The following is a 17,607-nucleotide window of genomic DNA, read 5'->3' as shown; positions in this document are numbered from 1 at the left end:
GGGAAAGGTTGAGAAAAGACAATGTTTAATGCAAATATATTGTGATATCTTCATTTTTCACTGAGCCTTAAGAAACAGTGCCAAATCTGAAGGTGCATATGTTGGTGTTAATAACATTAATGATATTAATCTCTTTGAATCAACAGAAAGCTTCCTTAAAAGAAATAGGCTATCAGACAGTTTCTACCAAGTAAGAAGTTAAGCGTCTTATGCCTCTGGAGTTCGAGCTCTGGTAGTGAGACCAAAGACTTGTTATTTCAGAAATAAAAAGCATGCACAATTCATTAAGAATATTCACAAGGCTTTATGTTATATTTATTTATTTTCCAGCTTGTACAAACTGGATGTAGAAGCATAAACATAGTACATTTCTACCATCTTCAACAAAAATATAACCAATATGTACAATTATTGTATTAAAAATACAAAAGGGATACAGACTCCACCAATGTCTTTCTAAAAGACATACAGGTACAAGTAGTATCAAAAAGTTATGAGGAAATCACCAGTTAATTGTACATTCTGCACTTGACATCACAGAGCGAACTGAGATTAGCAGTCCTATGTTCTACAATTACTTAATGTTTAGATAACATTTGTGCAACTTGTGGTAGAGCTAGATTTCTGTCTTTCTATATGCACATGAGGTCCATAGCCTATATAATAAAACCGGCAAATAATGCATATTACATGTAAAATTACAAATGCGTAAATTGACAATGTAATATATAAGCAAGTAGACAAATGCCATGATACAGAAGAGAATTATTAAATAAAGCACTGACATTGTTTGATACAGTGAAAAAACACTGCAATTCGACTTTTAAAATTTGAAGCTATTTACGTTTATCTACTGATCAATATGATCAGCTGAATTTAATGGAAAAAAAAAATCCAAGACCAGCAGTTCCTCACATTTGAGTACTACTCGGATTGGCAGCCTTCACTTTTCCGGAGTCTGTGCAAAAACAACACAAAAATAGAGTGGAAGGGTCATTTTCAGTCATTATAGGGTTAATAGCAGCTGTGAGCAGATGGTTGCTACACTTAAACTTCTCTCTACGCAGCATCCATAAAGCCACTTACAGGTTAGTCTCTGGTGACTAACCCACCTTGCAAAGGCTGGCATATCTAACCAGACTTTTGATCTTTTATTATGTTTAAAGACTTATTTATTCCCTAATGCCAATTTGATAAAGGGAGGCTGTCTTGAAAGAGCAGTATTAACAGCTGGCATTAGCTCCAACATCCCAAGCTGCTTCCACTGCAATGCTATCCAGTTATTTTATAAATGTTTCTTTTAAAAAATAAAAACACAAATATCCTAAATCTCTAAATTAACAAAATCGAAAAATATAACTTAAAAAATGGGGTTTGCCATCCATTTCAATGGAGCAGGACACACCCTCAGATGACACTGCCCTGCCTCCATAAGGCTCACACAGGACACAAGAGTCCTATTTCCCTCCCCTGGCCATGTGCAAACAGTTTTACAAAAGACCCCCACCCACTGGGGAAGGAGTGGATGAGGTGCCTTGGTATTTAAGTAATTGGCTAACATTTTATACTTCCAGGATAGGGCACTTTGAGGGTGAGGCCAGAAGGACATGGGAAGACAGGGTCACAAACCAGGTCTTCCCTTCTTCTTGTGTGGCCACACCCTGTCCGGCATATTTGGTTTTATTGTTTTTGTTTTTGTTTTGGAAACCCAGGCTGGCAACCCTACTTATGGTTCAAAATAATACTGTAATCATTAAATGGATATAACATTTAATCTCTAAACACAATCTTTAAATTCATTTAAAAACAACAACAACAACAAAAAAAAAAACATTGTAAACAAGTGGACAAGCACTGTACTCAGAGGATTTCACTGTTTTTCTTTGTCTTCCTTGGTGGGTTAAAGGCCCCAAGTAGTTCATTGGCTAGCTGTTCTCATTATCCCAACGAGACCAAGTGCTAGACTGGATTGAAATCTAAAAGGAAGATTTAAAAAAATCCTTCCAGGCATTGAGAAGTGCAGCCAGAGAGAATCATCTTGTTGTGATGATCTTGGAATTTGGAATGGATACTGTATGATGTGGCAGGCAGCAACAGTGGGAGCTTGAAGATTGCTGCACTGTGCATTTCAAGCAACAAAGTCTGAAAAGTGCCAGGGCAATTTCTTCACAGTATTTCACATGCAAAGGGGAAAGGAAGAAGGGGAGAAGAAGCCCCATGCTGCTTTTAAGGCAGGGAAGGAGGCAAACTGGTCCACCATCCTCAGGATGTGAGTTCCATGGCCCCAGTGCTGGGGGCGTCTTCTTGTGCTCTCCTTTAGGTGGTCACTCAGGATCCACGACAGCCTGTGCCTCAAACAGCAGACACTTGTTCATCTTCTACAAACAAGGCAGGGAAGAAAACAACAAATCAATGAGCAAGCAAGTAATTTCCTATGCTGTAGAGAATACATCACTGATGTACTAATAAAAGCAAATCATACATATGTATACATATTCAGCTCATCAAAAACCCTTGTCTGTTTTTTTACGCAATTAACAATTTTAAAAGCTTAAAAACTGATATATAATGCATGCGTTCATACACACACACACCCACAAATATATTAACAATACATATACTGTTGTTTATCAGATGCAAAATTATGAGTAATAAATTCATTTAGGAAAGTTATAAAAACATAATGTGCCGTGTTTTGTTTTTTTTTTTAATATTTTTTTAGTTGTCAATGGACCTTTATTGCATTTATTTTATATATGATGCTGAGAATCAAACCCAGTGCCTCGCACATGGTAGGCAAGTGCTCTACCACTGAGCTACCAGAGTGTGTTGTTTAATAATACACAGTCATGGGCTGGGTTGTGGCTCAGCGGTAGAGCGCTTGACTCTCACGTAAGAGACACTGGGTTCGACCCCAGCATCACATAAAAATAAATAAACAAAATAAAGGTATTGTGTCCATTTACAACTAAAAAAACAAAAAATTCAAAAAAATTATACACAGTCACATACATTAAGAAGTCTAGAAGAATATATAAAAAGATGTTAATAGTGGTTATCTTCAAGTGGCAGATTATGAATAGTGTTCATTTATTGTATTTCCCGTTTTTTCTATAATGATTTCATAATAAAACAGGTTAAACTGGAAACAAAACGAAAAAGAGAAGGTGGGAGAATATGATTTCCCTCCTGTACTCGATCCAAGAGAGGCAGGTAGGTTTTTAAATTTGTAAAAAGAAGTCAAAAGAGAGAGAAGTATGTCTTCCATCTCCAAGTGTAGGCCAACCCATTAAAAGTCCAAATGTGACATTTTCCATAGAAAACTTGCACCATCCTTGTTTTATAGTTCAAAATGTTCCTTTAAATTCTCACAGTATAAACTTGTGAGATTTTTAATTTTTAACCTTAAAATACAGCCACAGAAGTACTTTAATTTTACTAAGAATTAGGGAAGACATGCAGGTTGGGGTATTTTAGTGGTTGATCGCTTGCCTCACATGCTGGAGGCTCTGGGTTCCATCCCCAGCACCACAGAAAACAAAAGCCAACAAAAAAATCTAGTAAAGATATCCAGTCACCTGCACGCTTTATTACAAGTGACCCCCTGTAATCTGTGGCCTTTTGAAAGCCACTTAGAAAAAATGCAAAGAAAACCCAGAAACATCTCACATGAAGAAAGCCCTCCAAAGCTTTAACCCTAAACCTGGATTCTTCTTTGTGTGGCCTCTGCAGGGACACAGCTGAGGACAGGTCAGAGCACCGATCCCCCTGGAGCCTCACAGGAGCCCAAGTTCCCCTTTCTCGCAAAGGTTTTAAGAAGACGCATGTACCATCCTCCTCGGCGGAGAAGCCCTGAGACTGGCGAGGGGCGAGGCGTGGGTCGGACTCGCTGGGCTTATGCCACTGAGGTTTGCTCACAGGCCTGCTGCTGGTCGGGGGCCCAGGTGGCTGCTGTCCTGGCGAGGGCCCAGAAGCGTCCGAGGACCGGGCAACCATCCGAGACCTTTGAAGTGCCACGTTGTAGTCCGGAGGTTTCCTGGCTGGGTGGGAATGCCCTTCTGGGAAGTCAGTGATGGGGATTCCAATGTAGCCGGGTGGGGTTGGGGGTGGCTCTCGATACCTGCCCTCCTTTCGTGCTGCAGCAGAAACAATGTTCCAGCTGTTAAGAATTTTGTGGAAGACTACTTCACACTACAAATGTTTATAAAACATGAAAATAATTATTAAAATACCATATACAGTGTTGCAGCAAATGTGCTCTGGTTTGACCAGCCAGGTGTGTGGCTGGCCAGGAAACAGATGTTAACTAAAGCAAATATCCACCACGGTTACCTCTGTGTGGTCAGTGAAGCTACTAGCAATCTAAATATGTTTAAGCATAAACAGACTACTTAAAGAAAATATTGTCTGTAGCTCACTGTTAGGGGCACCTTCTGAGCCTGTGTGGTCCTGGGTTTAATCCCCAGCACTATAAAAAACAAACAACAACAAAAAGCTGCTTGTGACTATAAAATAGTAAGAAGTGTTAACTAGGTGAACACCTAACCCTTGGATTTATTGCTCAGATTAAAGCAAAGCAAGAATATAAAAGGTACATAGTATTATGACTGGAACATGTTTATACTTGGTGAAAATTATCTTTCTTTCTCTCTCTCCCTGCCCCAGAGACAAACTAGTCTATTCCGTTTTTGGTTTGCTTTTATCAACCTAAGAGTCAATTCCATGTTACTTTCAAGTCTCTAGGCTTCACTGGAAAACAGTGAATTAAAATAAAGTTGAAAAAGTAGTACAGAAAGAGGGATGCCAATTTTGAAACTAAAACTATGAGGTATTTATTTTTCTGCAAATCTTTTTATTAGTTAATGTCTATGACCTACAACATGAAATCTATAAAGGCAAGTAAAACTAAAGTTTTATTGAACTTTCTAGACTCAACTGTTACGAACTAAAAATCATACTTCCTTTCTTTTCAATAAAAATTCTGAGAATGAATTTGTCAACAGAAAACACCTGACAAAGATCAACCTAAGAATATGTTTAACTCTTGTTACAGTTTAAATCTGTAATGTTCTCTAACGACTCATGGGTTGAAGGTTTGGTCTCTAGATGATGGCATCACTGTAAACTTTGCACATGGGGTCTCACTGGAGGAAGTAGGTCACTGAGGCATGTCCTTGAAGGGAATATTTTGTCCCTAGTCCCTTTCTCTCACATTTTTTGCTTCCTGGATGCCAAGAAATGAGCAGTTTTGCTTTGTCACACCCTCCCCATCTGCCTTACCACAGCCCCCAAAATAATTAAGTGACCATGGACTGAAACTTTTACACTGTGAGCCAAAATAAATCTTTTCTCTTTTAAATTGATTTTCTCAAGTATTTTGTTGCAGTGACAGAAAGCTGTAACTACTGTTATCTCCTTATTTATCTTAGAAGGTTATTAAATTTGACCTCCACTCACAACTATTTGTAAGGCAAAATAGTTACAATGTTCCTACTAATGAAAGTGATGCCCATATTCCAGATCACTTTACATCAGAAGAGCAGCAGCATCTTTCCGTTACTTATGAATATACTATCTAGGCACTGTTCTGAGTACTTTTCATAGATTTTCTTTCATCCTCACACTAACTCTATTAAAAGCAGAGATTACTAAATTCATTTTATAGATGAGGAAACAAACAGGCAGAGCTTCTTTGTCCAGTATCAGAGAGCTACTACAAAATAGCAAAACACAGATTCCAACCCTTTCTGCCTCAGTTCAATGCCTGAATCCTTAGTCTTTTACATGATAAGCAATTTCTGCCTTGCTCTAGTGCGCAGAATTTGTTGAGCACAGAAACAGTGTGACAACATAACAAAAATCAATGAAAGGACATTTTGCCATGCTGGGGACTGAACCCAGGGGCTCACACATGCTAGGCAATTTGTCTACTACTGAGCAACACATGACCCCCTTTTAAGTTTTAATTTCAGACAGGGTCTTCCCAAGTACTCAGGTTATCTCAAACTTGCAATCTTCCTGTCTCAGTCTCCTGAGTAGCTAATGTTAAAGGCGTGTACCATACCATGCTTGGCTAATGAAAAGGTTTTATTATGCAAAGGATAATGCAAAGTTCTAAATATAATTTAAGGGTCAACATTTAAAAGATTTTCAATTAAAAAAAAATCCCTTCCCTGTGAAAAATAGGCATCTATTCTGATAATTTTCCAGTTAAAAGAAAAAAAATTAGGTAATAACCATAATGACAGTAGACTGATACTAGGAGCTAAAATTTACTGAATGTTTTACTATATGCAGCTGGGCTCTTAACCACACCATTCATATAAAAATCATGAATTCAGTGCTAATTTGGAAGCCCTGTAAAGCAATGGACAAAATGAGAGAAAGAACCACAAACACAGCAGGGCATGGTGGTGCACACCTATAATCCCAGTGGCTTGGGAGGTTGAGACAGGAGGATCATGAGTTCAAAGCCAGCTTCAGCAACTTAGTGAGACCCTGTCTCTAAATTAAAAAAATTAAAAAAAAAAAAAAAAAAAAAATACAACCCACAAAATACTTTGACTTTTGAAATAATCAGATTACAGCCATGATCCATATGTGCCAAGACTCCCAGTTTTTAAACTTACCTATGACCCCCTTTGCAGTACTGGGTGTCACAGCTATGTGGGCAGGCACGGGCACAGGTTTGGTTTCTTCTGTGGTTGCAGATGTTGTGCTAGTGCTTTCCGCCTCTATGGAAACATCCTTCCCACCTCTTCGCTTTATTGTTCCTGTGTCACCCTCTGAGTCTTCTCCCCAGTAACCTGTGGAAGAAGCCCAGCTTGCCCGGGATTGGGCCTGTTCAAGACTCTCTCTACTTTGATTCTGCCTGTTATACTTTGCACTATGATCAGAAAACATCATTTGGTCCATATGGCTACTTGAGGCCCATAAACCTGCAGGATCCCCTGAATAATCAAAGTGGGTGTGGCCAAACGGAAGGGTTTCCCAACTTCTCTGGTGCTGGATGGTCTGTATATTATCATGTGAACCACTTGAGCACGATGTCCAGCTTCCCCGACCACTGTCGGCAGCATCGAGGGAAGCACGATCCCCCTGGTCTTGGGAAAGCTCCTCTGTGCTTGGAGAAGAAATTACTGTAGCTGTGGCATATAAGCCTCGGCTCTCAGACATTGGCACATATGATCTAAATGGACAAAACAGATGAAAAGGAAAACAGTGAATGATTTCAATATCTTTTTTTTCCTAGAAGGATAGCTTTCTCTCATCTCAGAAAGAGGCTGAAAATACCACTGAACTGCATTATAGTGGACAGTTCTGCCATGTCCAGTTTTCTTACCTTTGTCATTACTATAAAATAAGTGCAGAGAGAAAAAGAACAATGACTTGCTAAAGAAGAACATTTTCCCTGCAAGGTTAAGGATGGTTCAACACCATCTGGATACTTAAGGAAGGCAGCTTATACCAAGGAAGTGGTATACAGATAAACATCACCCTCCACCTCCCACACAAAGCCACAGTGTTCATGCAATAAAGAAGAAGCTTAACTAAAAAGCAATGGGCTCAACAAAAAGAAGATGGTACTTAACAATCCACAAAGGATTCATTCTTTAAAGAGACATGAAAGAAGGGATGTGAAAGAATGTTAAGGAAAGCCATCTACCCTAAGCTGTATTGATCAGGTTCAATCATGGTCCGCCGTTCTGTCCTGCCCACACCTAGGTTTGTTTCCACAATGCTGACAGAATGCCTCTGGCGCCTCTCATCATGGAGCGAGACTGGCACCGAGTCAAAAGAAGAATTGCTGACAATACTGGATCGTGAAGAGATTTCACTGTGACCAGAATCTGAAAAATTATCCACAGTACCACTGGGAGCCAAAGTATAACCTGCATAAGAAACAAAACCACATTAGTTAGACACTCTAGGTTTACAACATAAGACTGAAGTCCATCAAATAGAAGCAAAAAAAAAAAAAAAAAAATTGCATGGATATCACCACTGAACTGATTGACCAAGTGACTAAAAGATTAAAGTAAATTTTTACTGATGGGGCTCATTTAATCAAAGGTTAGAGAGGGACACACACACACACACACACACAATTATAGAAGCTCAGAAAAGATGCAGAAACTATGGCACTATTTGACTATTTTTAATGAATTACACAATTTACTACCATTAAACTACAAAAGGAAACTGGGCTGCAGATATAACTCAGTGATGGAGCACTTGCCTAGCATACACCCAAGGCCGGGGTTTGTATCCCAGTACTGGGAAACAACAACAACAACAACAACTGATTTTTTTCCCCCAACTGTAAAATCAGTAATCTTGTTTTCAACTTTTAGAGTTAAGTACGGCAGAGAAAATTCAACTGAAAATAGTCTTCAAAAAGAATAAGAAATAAGATCTAAAGAATATCTCTTTGGATTTTTGCCATTCAGTTCTTCAACATTAATAATGTATTAGCTGAATCACATAAAAAGTCAATTGTTTAGGATGTAATGTGTACTTTTCCTCAGACCATCACTGTAAAATGCCTCAACAGATGTCCATTTGTTATCCCAAAAGTACCCTTAACTCTTGTTGTTACTAAAAATATTTCTGAAAGTCACAAAAGAAGAGGCTTGTCTTGATATTTTTAATGGAAAAGAAAAAACAAATCTCAGTACTTATTTTTATCTTTTCTATATATACATGACTAAGGATCTCATATTAGTTTGAAAAAAATATATATATATGTATGTATGTATATCTCTAGAGCACTTAAATGCTCCCAACTGAAGTATGTTTCCATCCATTTAGTAAATTGGTACTTCCTGATTTATTTTTTAAAGGTTACACAGGTCTTGAAAAGATTGAACATGTTCATATACGAAATATCTTTTTATAAACACACACTACAAATTCTGATAAACAAGATTTATATCTTCCCTGAAAGTCTGCTCAAAAAAAAAATAAATAAATAAAAACAAAAACCAAAAAACTCTGTCCAGAAAAATCATCACTTAGATTGAGCACCTGACACTTGGAGGAATTTTCTCATTTTCTTCAACTAATGAGATGATTTCTCTCTTTCCCACCCCATTTTTGGTTCTAAAAACCCCACCTATCCCATAGGTCCGTGGTGCATTGTTATTCTTGTTACTGTTCTCACTTCCAAGAGAAGAGGAGGAACTGGTTAAGTCCAACTGCCCGGAGCCAAAAGATCTCAGCTGATTGCCACTGCCACCTAACAATAGGATGAGAAAAGAATTTAGATATATCCATTTAACAAGGGCCCTAGAACTGACACCCACACAAAATGCACAGATGCCTGAAATGTCTACAAAGAAAAGCAGTTATTTGTTGAGTCAGTAAAATATTATAATTAATTAACCTTTTAGATCTTAGCTTTTTACTACTGACTGACACCCACCCTCCCTTTCAATTAAAGGGAAGAGAAGGAAGGAACCTAGAGAGTTATGTGAAAGAAAATTATCATCTATTTTAATATAAGAAAGTATCCATATAAGGAGAAGATTTTGATTGCCTAAAAGGTAGTCTCTTCAAAAAACAGCAACAAAAAAGGTAATCAAGACCCATATTAACACAATGAAAAAAATAAATCAGGAACATATAAGTTTTTTTATGCTTTCCAAGAGCACTTCTCTGTATTAAATTTATGTAATCAAATTTAGTCTTATGGAATTTTAATGTAAAAGAATTCTTTCCACACTTGGCCAAATAAAAAACTTAAATTTTAGAAATAGTTCCAAATAGTTATAAATTTAATTCTATTTATTATAAGAATAATATTAAAAAGAAATACCAAAATTTTTCCCAATTTATACACTGAGGGGAAAAAAATCCAGTGAACATCATGAGGAATCATTTAAAATGAATATAATATTAAAAATTCCAGAATTTATTATAACTGAAATGTATAGAGTTTGATAAAGGAAAAGAGCAACTTGTATACTTCTACCTTTTCTTGGAGAACTTTGTGGAGAAGTGGGAGGAGAAGACAGCTGTGAAGACGCATTTGATATTGTATCGTCAGCTGGCTTCCTGTGACGTTCCAGACTCCCTTCTTCAGACAGGGAAAGAATTTTCTTTAAAGCTTGTGGAGAGTTGATACCTATAAAAAATTAATTTAGATATGAATTTTCAAGACTGAAAATAAATACTAACGACTAAAAAGCATTTTTGTGTTAAGATTTACTATTACAGTAAGATTCAACTTATTTATGATCTAACTGTTCTTTGCATCACTACTCATGGTATAAACAGATCACCAAGAGCATGAGATACTTGGAGTTTTGTTTTTGACCAATAGCTACTATACTATTAAAAACAGATTATTTTTGATATTTTACTTTATATTTTAAACCTTAAAGTAGTCATCATTTATATTCAACAATGAAGAAAAGACAATTTGAAAACATCTGATTAGGATGAAAGCGGCACAGCCAATTTCAACTCCAGTTGTTTCAAAGTTTAGGATGGAAACATTCTGGTATTGTTTGAAATGTTAGCTCTGGGAGAAGTGGGAATGATAGGAGAAAAGTAAAGGGCCAAGGGTTAAGAGGAACTGTCTAAAATAGTCAATGAAAGGAATTCTATGCCCTTACTACTCAAATAAAGCACATGAAAGAGGAGCAGGAGACACCTCATGAAAGCACTGTGTCACAGAGACCACGAAAAGATTTCAGAAGAAGAGAGTGAACCAGTGTAGGATCTAGTAGTATGAGGATGTAAAGTGGGTCCCTCCACAAAATTATTTTTCAGAAATAAGGAAGTCAAATTTTACTTTGAAATTATTTCAGGGCTGGGATTGTGGCTCAGAGGTAGAGTGCTTGCCTAGCACGTGCAAGGCCCCAGGTTCGATTCTCAGCACCACATAAAAATAAAATAAAGATATTGTGTCCAACTACGACTAAAAAAAAAATAAATTATTTCATTAATTAGAATGGGGAAAAATCTTTAAGTTACTATTTTATATAATGTTACTTAAATAGGTTACACTAAATACATAAGATGACATGTAATATTTCAAGCACATTTTTTAAGTTCATAAATAAATTCAAATGGACCTAAAGTATTTTGAGATATTCTCTTTGGAAAATGGGAGAGAACTTTATATGCAGGTACACCTACATTATATTAAATATGGCTAACAGGCTATTTTTTAGCTAAAAGAAAGACTGATGATCCAAACAAAAAGTTCAGCACAGAAGAGAACACAGAAGTCATCCTGCAGGGGACTTAGGAATACATGTTTGTTGAGAGCAAAAGCAAGAAAGAAACATGTAATTTGATTTGTTTGTGATAGAGAGAATAAAACAAATAATTGAAAGGGGACAGATGACAGATGTCAAGTGTTCTTTCCTCACATTCCTCCAAAACTTAACACACACTTGCTGATCAAGAGGAACGGGTAAGGATAGAGTCCGTGAGAGTTCCACCACATTACTTCTGTCCAACTCTCTGAGTGCAGGAACTTCATTACCGCCATCTAATTTTATCTAAACAAACTCTTTGCTATCCATTTACTTTTAAAAAATGTCTTCATTTTTATTAACATTGTTTCCTTCTACATACATATAGAAAAAAGAATCAATACATTTTATAAAACTTACTTTGTTTTACATTTCTTTAAAGGTACTAAGCCAGTAGATGAGTTACTTTTGATAGGAAAGATGAAAAATGATTTTGCTCTTTAACATTCAGGCATTAGATGTATTCTCACTGCTCCCAAGTTACAGAATCAGTGATTCAATAAATAAGAATTTGCCTTCATGCCTAGCATGCACAAGTCCCAGGGTTCCATCCCCAGTACCAAAAAAAAAAAAAGAAAAAGAAAAAGAAAAAAAATCACCTCCAGACAAATGACAAAGCTTAAAATATTCTGATTAAATTTCTGCAATTCATTGATCAGAAGGCAAAACTAGTTTAAAAGTCATAATATGAACAAAACTACCTCAGTACTGGAAAAAAATAAGTTAGTAAATGCATAACTTGTTCATTTTATTCCCTTACCTTGCCATGACAAATGTGATTAAATAAGACACTAGGTATACAAACAGTCCTTCTTACTGTCAAAAGTAAAGCTTAATTTACTGAATATTTATGTTTGATTAGGAGATAATTATATCACAGAGAAACTCAAATATGACAGACAAGTTAGTCAAGACAGACATCTCTTTTCCTAATCTGAAAAGCATGGCAATGAACAGCACCAAATAAGAAAATGAAGTTGGGATGAACCCAACTACTACATATAACCATAAAGTGCTAATTTAAAAAAAATTATAATAAAACTCATGTTTGAGGAAAGGGAGGGGGAGAAAAATTTTGAGTTTTATCGCTTACCAAAAGGTGGGAGATCCTTCACAGGCACCTTCTTCCGTGAAGGATAAAGGGCCACAGCAGGAACCTGTAGTCCTTGGTTGGCCTTATGTGGCAGCTGCTGTGGCTGCGCCTGTGGCTGGGGTTGTGCTTTCTGCTGTGACCCTGCTCTTGGAGCCACTGGGGAGGTCTCGGATTTGACAGGCTTTTTGTCACCAGGATTCTTAGGCACTGGTAATTGTTTGGTTTGAAAATTGTACAAAGAATGTAAAATGTTAGTAGCTATGTAGAAGACAATAATTGTAGAACTACAAGAGTATTTTCTGAAGTTAGAACACTAAAATATCCATCTTTAGTAATCTCAAAGATGCTTACACTATTAAAACACCAAATTAAAAATAAAAATAGAAATGCGGATATTGTGTATTGTATATGGGATAAAGGCTACAACAGGAAAATCATCAGGAATTATTTTTTTAAATGACATCCAAAACTTTTTGACACATCTGAGCTAAGTTTTAATTTAATAAATGCTATTAACTGTAACATATTTACTTTCAAATTTTGCTATGGAGAATTATCTATGTAAACAAATAATAATCCATAGTGCTTACGTATTATATCAAGTGTATAATTCCATGGTAGATAGAAGGCAAACCAGTTTAACAGGACAACCAAATTTTGTGCATATAATCTTAATATCTAAAACAATTCAATGACATGTACTTCCCCTGTTTGACACATTCAGAAGCTAAAGATGAGAAAACTCAAAGTGACTCTTCCAAGGTTACATTATTATAAGAGGAATAAGCAAGATTTAAAGTCAGACCACTCTGCCTTCAGAGGAAAAGCTCTTCATCATGACATAAAGTGTCTAATAGTGTCCTGGGTAAATCTAATTATGTGAATCTTCTAAAATCATCTATTTTAACATTTAAATTCTGTAGATTATCTTTCAAACCTGTCCATAGAAGGCTCCAAAGTGTCCTAAACGAAAAATGCCTTTGCTTTATAAATACAGATACAGATAAAAACAGAACCAGCCCATGTCTAGCCTAGCCAGATTTCAATTTTTATTTGTTTTTGTGCAGTGATGGGGACTGAGCCCAGAACTTATACCTGCTAGGCAAGTACTCTACCACTCAACTACATTCTTAGCTCCTTATTTTTTATTTTTAAGAGATGGATCTTGCTTTGTTGTCCAGGTTGGCCTAGAACTCCTGGGTTCATGATCCTCTCGCCTAGGCCTCCTGAGTAGCTGGGACTAACTACAGACATACTCTATCAAGACTGGCTCATAGTAGGACAGTTTTTTAAAATGCTGAGGACCTACATACACCTCAGGCTAAGTAATGGCTCACTGTGTAGTAGAATTATTGCTTCAAATGACAGCTAAATTTGTGGCTGAGAACTGTCCGGGCTGTGGATATAAAAGGCACAGTGCAACATCCAGTTCTGTGCTCCTCTGACTTGACAAGCCTCAACCCCTCAGGTTGCCCATTGCTAAGAAAACAAGGAATGCAAATTGGAGCTGCATCGGCCCTTGTGTCTCTTGAACGAGTACTGGCCTATGGTGGAATGAAACCAAAGCAAACTAGAATAAGTCCACAGTATTGTCTTCCATGTAGTAACTCAAGTGGACACAAAGGCCTCATCAAGCACAGGGGAAAGGCTAGTGTACCTGTGGACTGGCAGCTTCTTTGTCTGCACTAGGCCTTATCTTGTCACCACCCATGTCACTGCACAGGAGACAAACCCGCATTCCAGTCAGAGTCTGTAACCATTTCCAGAAAAAACTCACATGTGTTAGTTGCTGGCTCACACTGCAGAGATAATGTCTGAAGACTCTCCTCATCCATCTCCAGCTCCAGATTGGACAGGTACTGCTTCACTTTTCGAGCCATCTGTGCATCTTCGTAAAGCTTTTTGGCATTGAGAAAGGAACTACGGCGTACCCGCTTTTTATGACCACCTGTCTGAGCAACATCTAGCACTGTTGCATTTGTACTACCCTGGCTGAGAGACCTGAAAGATGAAAAGGTACATATGCAACTCACTCTAGCATGGGGTTATTTTATCAACTGGAAACTGCCAAAAACTACATACATATTCTACGTTTGGAAGGTCACATGCCTCATTCCAGTAAGTAAACAGTTAAATGGAATATAGAATCATAGAGATTTATAAATGTTTTTAGTTAAAAAGAATTACACACAATATATACATAAATATATGTGTTTGGCACTTGTTCTGATTCAACTAGGAAATTCTACTTTTCTCCTCTACAGAGCATTCACATTCTCTCATAGAAGCCAGCAAACAATTATATATGAAAGCTCATGCAAGAATTCACAGCTACAATCATTGGCTTACACTATTTTTACTTCTCCTAAAAAGGGTGTTTTATAGAGATTCAAACAAAATTAGCCACACTGTTCACAATTGTTTTCTTATTTCTTGGGTTGAATGTGGTGAGTGTTTATAGTAATATGGTCAATCTGTTAATACAACAATCATGCAAATGTAAACATCTACGTATGGAAACTATTTAGCACATGAATTGTTAAAAATTATTTTTTAAAAAGATTGGCTTATATAGAATGAAAACAGTAGTTAGTTGAGCAGTGAAAACTTTGGTTTTAACACCAGGGGGCACATTTTATATTATGCATATGTACTAAAGTCTCTGTGCAATAGTACTTAAATTGCACAATTTTTCTTTCTAATATCCTTCTTCCCCTCCCACTTCTTTGGGCTTTCCTTATTTCAAGACACAAATTATATTAAATCTCTGAGAGCTCAGAAGTATGTCTGGCCCATAGTTCCACAAAACAATCATCAATCATTTCACAGCTCTCAAGGATCATGACTTCAAAAGCATAAGCCCCAGAAGATTAAACTTGAAGTCAGTTTGCCATCTGAAATTCTGCTAGAGCAAGAGGGTTAAGGAAAAAAAAAAAAATGCAAAGCATCAGAAAATACAGCAGGTAGGAAAATAATTCAATGAGCTGAGCAAGAACTGTGTGGGGGTATGCAAGTTCTCCACCACTTACCCCAAACTCCGCCATTTCTTCTTCCTGTAAGTGAGAGCCATGGAGATTGAAGCATGGGTGTAGAAAGAGACAGAGAGATCACAAGCTCAGAAAGAAAGGACTAGACTTCTGGATAAGCAGTTCTAGAAGCCCACAATGTTAAACTGCATATTTTCTCACACGCACCACTTTACTAAACACATTTTTCTGGTTCAAAAGACAAATACAGTTACATTTTTTATTCTAGAAAAAGATTGACTTCTTTTGCCTCCTAATCATTTCTGAATAAGCTGACATCTAAATCTATTATGTGGGATACTGATACAATCCTGTTTAGGATATTTACATATTTTAGTACATGCTACCCATTATAAGTTCTAACTGTACAAGTCAGTGTTCTAAAAAATAGGAAATAAATATCTGTGATTAATGTTAAGTTAAAAATATCCACAAAGGACAAACTTTTTACTAATAGTCAAAAGTACACTTGATGCCGAATATCTATTCCAAATGGAAGTTTGACGGTGATTCTTGGTACACCCTAATATAATTTCTGCAATACTGCAAATATAAATATACAAAATTTCTTCATTCACTGGGAAGCTCTAAACCTCTCTAGGCCCACATGTGCCACTGGAGGTGACTCACTCACCGAGTCCTGAACATGAGAGCAGGGTCCATGTTAACTGAAGCCATTCGGCCGACATGCCGGATTTCTTTTGCAATCATCCTTAGCTTCTCAAAGTTGACCAGCCCATCTACTTTTGAATCGTTTCCTGTAAGTGGCAAAAGAGAAAAAAGAAATCACATGGCATTTATTCTACTTCTACAAGTGAAGACAGAACTCCTCTACCTTGTATTTACCTTCATGAAGGAACGTGAGATCCTTCTTTATAACAGGGAATAGAGGGATTATGGGAGGTTGCAGGTTTTGACTATTGAGGACGTTGCGGTATTTTGCCATGTTTCTAGAAGGGTCAAATAGGTCTTGGAGATCCTGAAATAGCTTTTCATATTTATTGGGAAGTTTTTCCCAGGTAGCTCGAAGTCTTGCCACTGGTGCCAGGTTTAGGCCACTGAGAGGGGAAAAAAGAAAAGTGGGATACAATTAAATGATCTCTTCTGAAGTGAAGGAAGGAAAATAATGTACTGCTTATTTACTGACAAATAAATCTGCATGTATGCTTTACATGTATAGCAATTTATAGAAGGATGAATAGGAAACTTGGGTGATAAGAATGACAGACAGAAGCAGAATCAGGGCCAAGACAATGGATTTTATTCTTCTTTCCTTTATAATCTCCTGATATGCTTATAATCTGCTATAGTTTAAATCCTACATTTCCCCCAAAGGCCTATAGGGTTGGTCCCTACTCCATTAGCACTACTGGAAAGTTTTAGAGGGAGTCTTTAAGAGGCAGGGAGTATTGAGAGGTCTTAGGTCACTGGGGTGTATCCTAAAAAGGTGCTGGTGGGACCCTGAATTCTTTCTTTTCCTCTTTTTCATGTCCTAGCCATGACGTGAACAGCTTTGCTCCACTATATGCTCCTGTTGCCTCATCACAGGCTAAAAAGCAACAGAGGCAAATGACCACCGCCTGAAACTTCCAAACTATGAGCCAAAATAAACATTTTCTCTTCATAAGTAGCTATTCATCTTAGCTATTTTGTTATAGTAATGAAAGCTGACTAACATACCATCAGCAAAAGCACTAGAATAAAAGTATTGTTGCTTTTTCCTCCAAATATAGCAGTGTTTGGCACATAGCAAGCATTTTATAAAATAGAGCAGGAAAATATTCTATAGTAAGAAAATAAACCAAAAGACACAGTAGTCATGAGAGCATGAACAAACTCCCAGGCAGAAAAAATGACTAATTTTATAGTCATGTTTAACATCAAAACAACTAATTCTTTTCATCTGCACTTTCTTCCAGGTTCAATCAAAACACTTAAAAGGGAAGAAAATAAACATTTATTGGGCTTTTGCTTTATGATGTCCAATGGAATTTCACATACACTGTATCATTTAATCTTGATAATTCTTTGGGGTATTGTTATCTTAAAAAGAATTATTCATTATGAGTCAATGACAGTCTAGCATGGGTTTGATTACCAGCATGGTATTTAAAAAAAAAAAAAAGAAAAGTGAGTCATTTATAAAATACCACATTTTATATAATTATATGGTATCCCTGGACGAGATTGTTTCTAATCTGTAACATGCACTGAATCTTAA

At 36.9% G+C, this 17,607-nt stretch overlaps 1 protein-coding gene across 16 annotated transcripts in view; it reads right to left on the bottom strand.

The window, feature by feature from the left end:
* Positions 1 to 284: 284 nt before the first annotated feature.
* The window catches only part of Rapgef2 (Rap guanine nucleotide exchange factor 2), a 263,457-nt gene continuing 246,134 nt past the window's right edge, over positions 285 to 17,607 (bottom strand). For 8 of the 16 annotated variants that reach the window (XM_015484528.1, XM_015484529.1, XM_048813574.1 and 5 more), the window contains 11 exons: positions 16,233 to 16,444; positions 16,021 to 16,144; positions 15,390 to 15,413; positions 14,138 to 14,361; positions 12,361 to 12,567; positions 9,974 to 10,126; positions 9,116 to 9,238; positions 7,667 to 7,892; positions 6,630 to 7,189; positions 3,831 to 4,136; positions 285 to 2,378 (listed from right to left, as the gene is read on the bottom strand). In XM_015484528.1, coding sequence (XP_015340014.1) covers positions 2,353 to 2,378; positions 3,831 to 4,136; positions 6,630 to 7,189; positions 7,667 to 7,892; positions 9,116 to 9,238; positions 9,974 to 10,126; positions 12,361 to 12,567; positions 14,138 to 14,361; positions 15,390 to 15,413; positions 16,021 to 16,144; positions 16,233 to 16,444 — 2,185 coding nt within the window. In that variant the 3' untranslated portion in view covers positions 285 to 2,352. The remainder of the gene's footprint in view (positions 2,379 to 3,830; positions 4,137 to 6,629; positions 7,190 to 7,666; positions 7,893 to 9,115; positions 9,239 to 9,973; positions 10,127 to 12,360; positions 12,568 to 14,137; positions 14,362 to 15,389; positions 15,414 to 16,020; positions 16,145 to 16,232; positions 16,445 to 17,607) is intronic. The other 8 variants (XM_015484532.2, XM_015484533.2, XM_048813582.1 and 5 more) reach the window with 4 other exon arrangements.

The sequence above is a fragment of the Marmota marmota genome, unplaced genomic scaffold (genome assembly GCF_001458135.2).
Source record: "Marmota marmota marmota unplaced genomic scaffold, marMar, whole genome shotgun sequence".
Lineage (NCBI taxonomy): Eukaryota > Metazoa > Chordata > Mammalia > Rodentia > Sciuridae > Marmota > Marmota marmota.
This window is presented reverse-complemented; position numbering and strand designations above follow the sequence as displayed.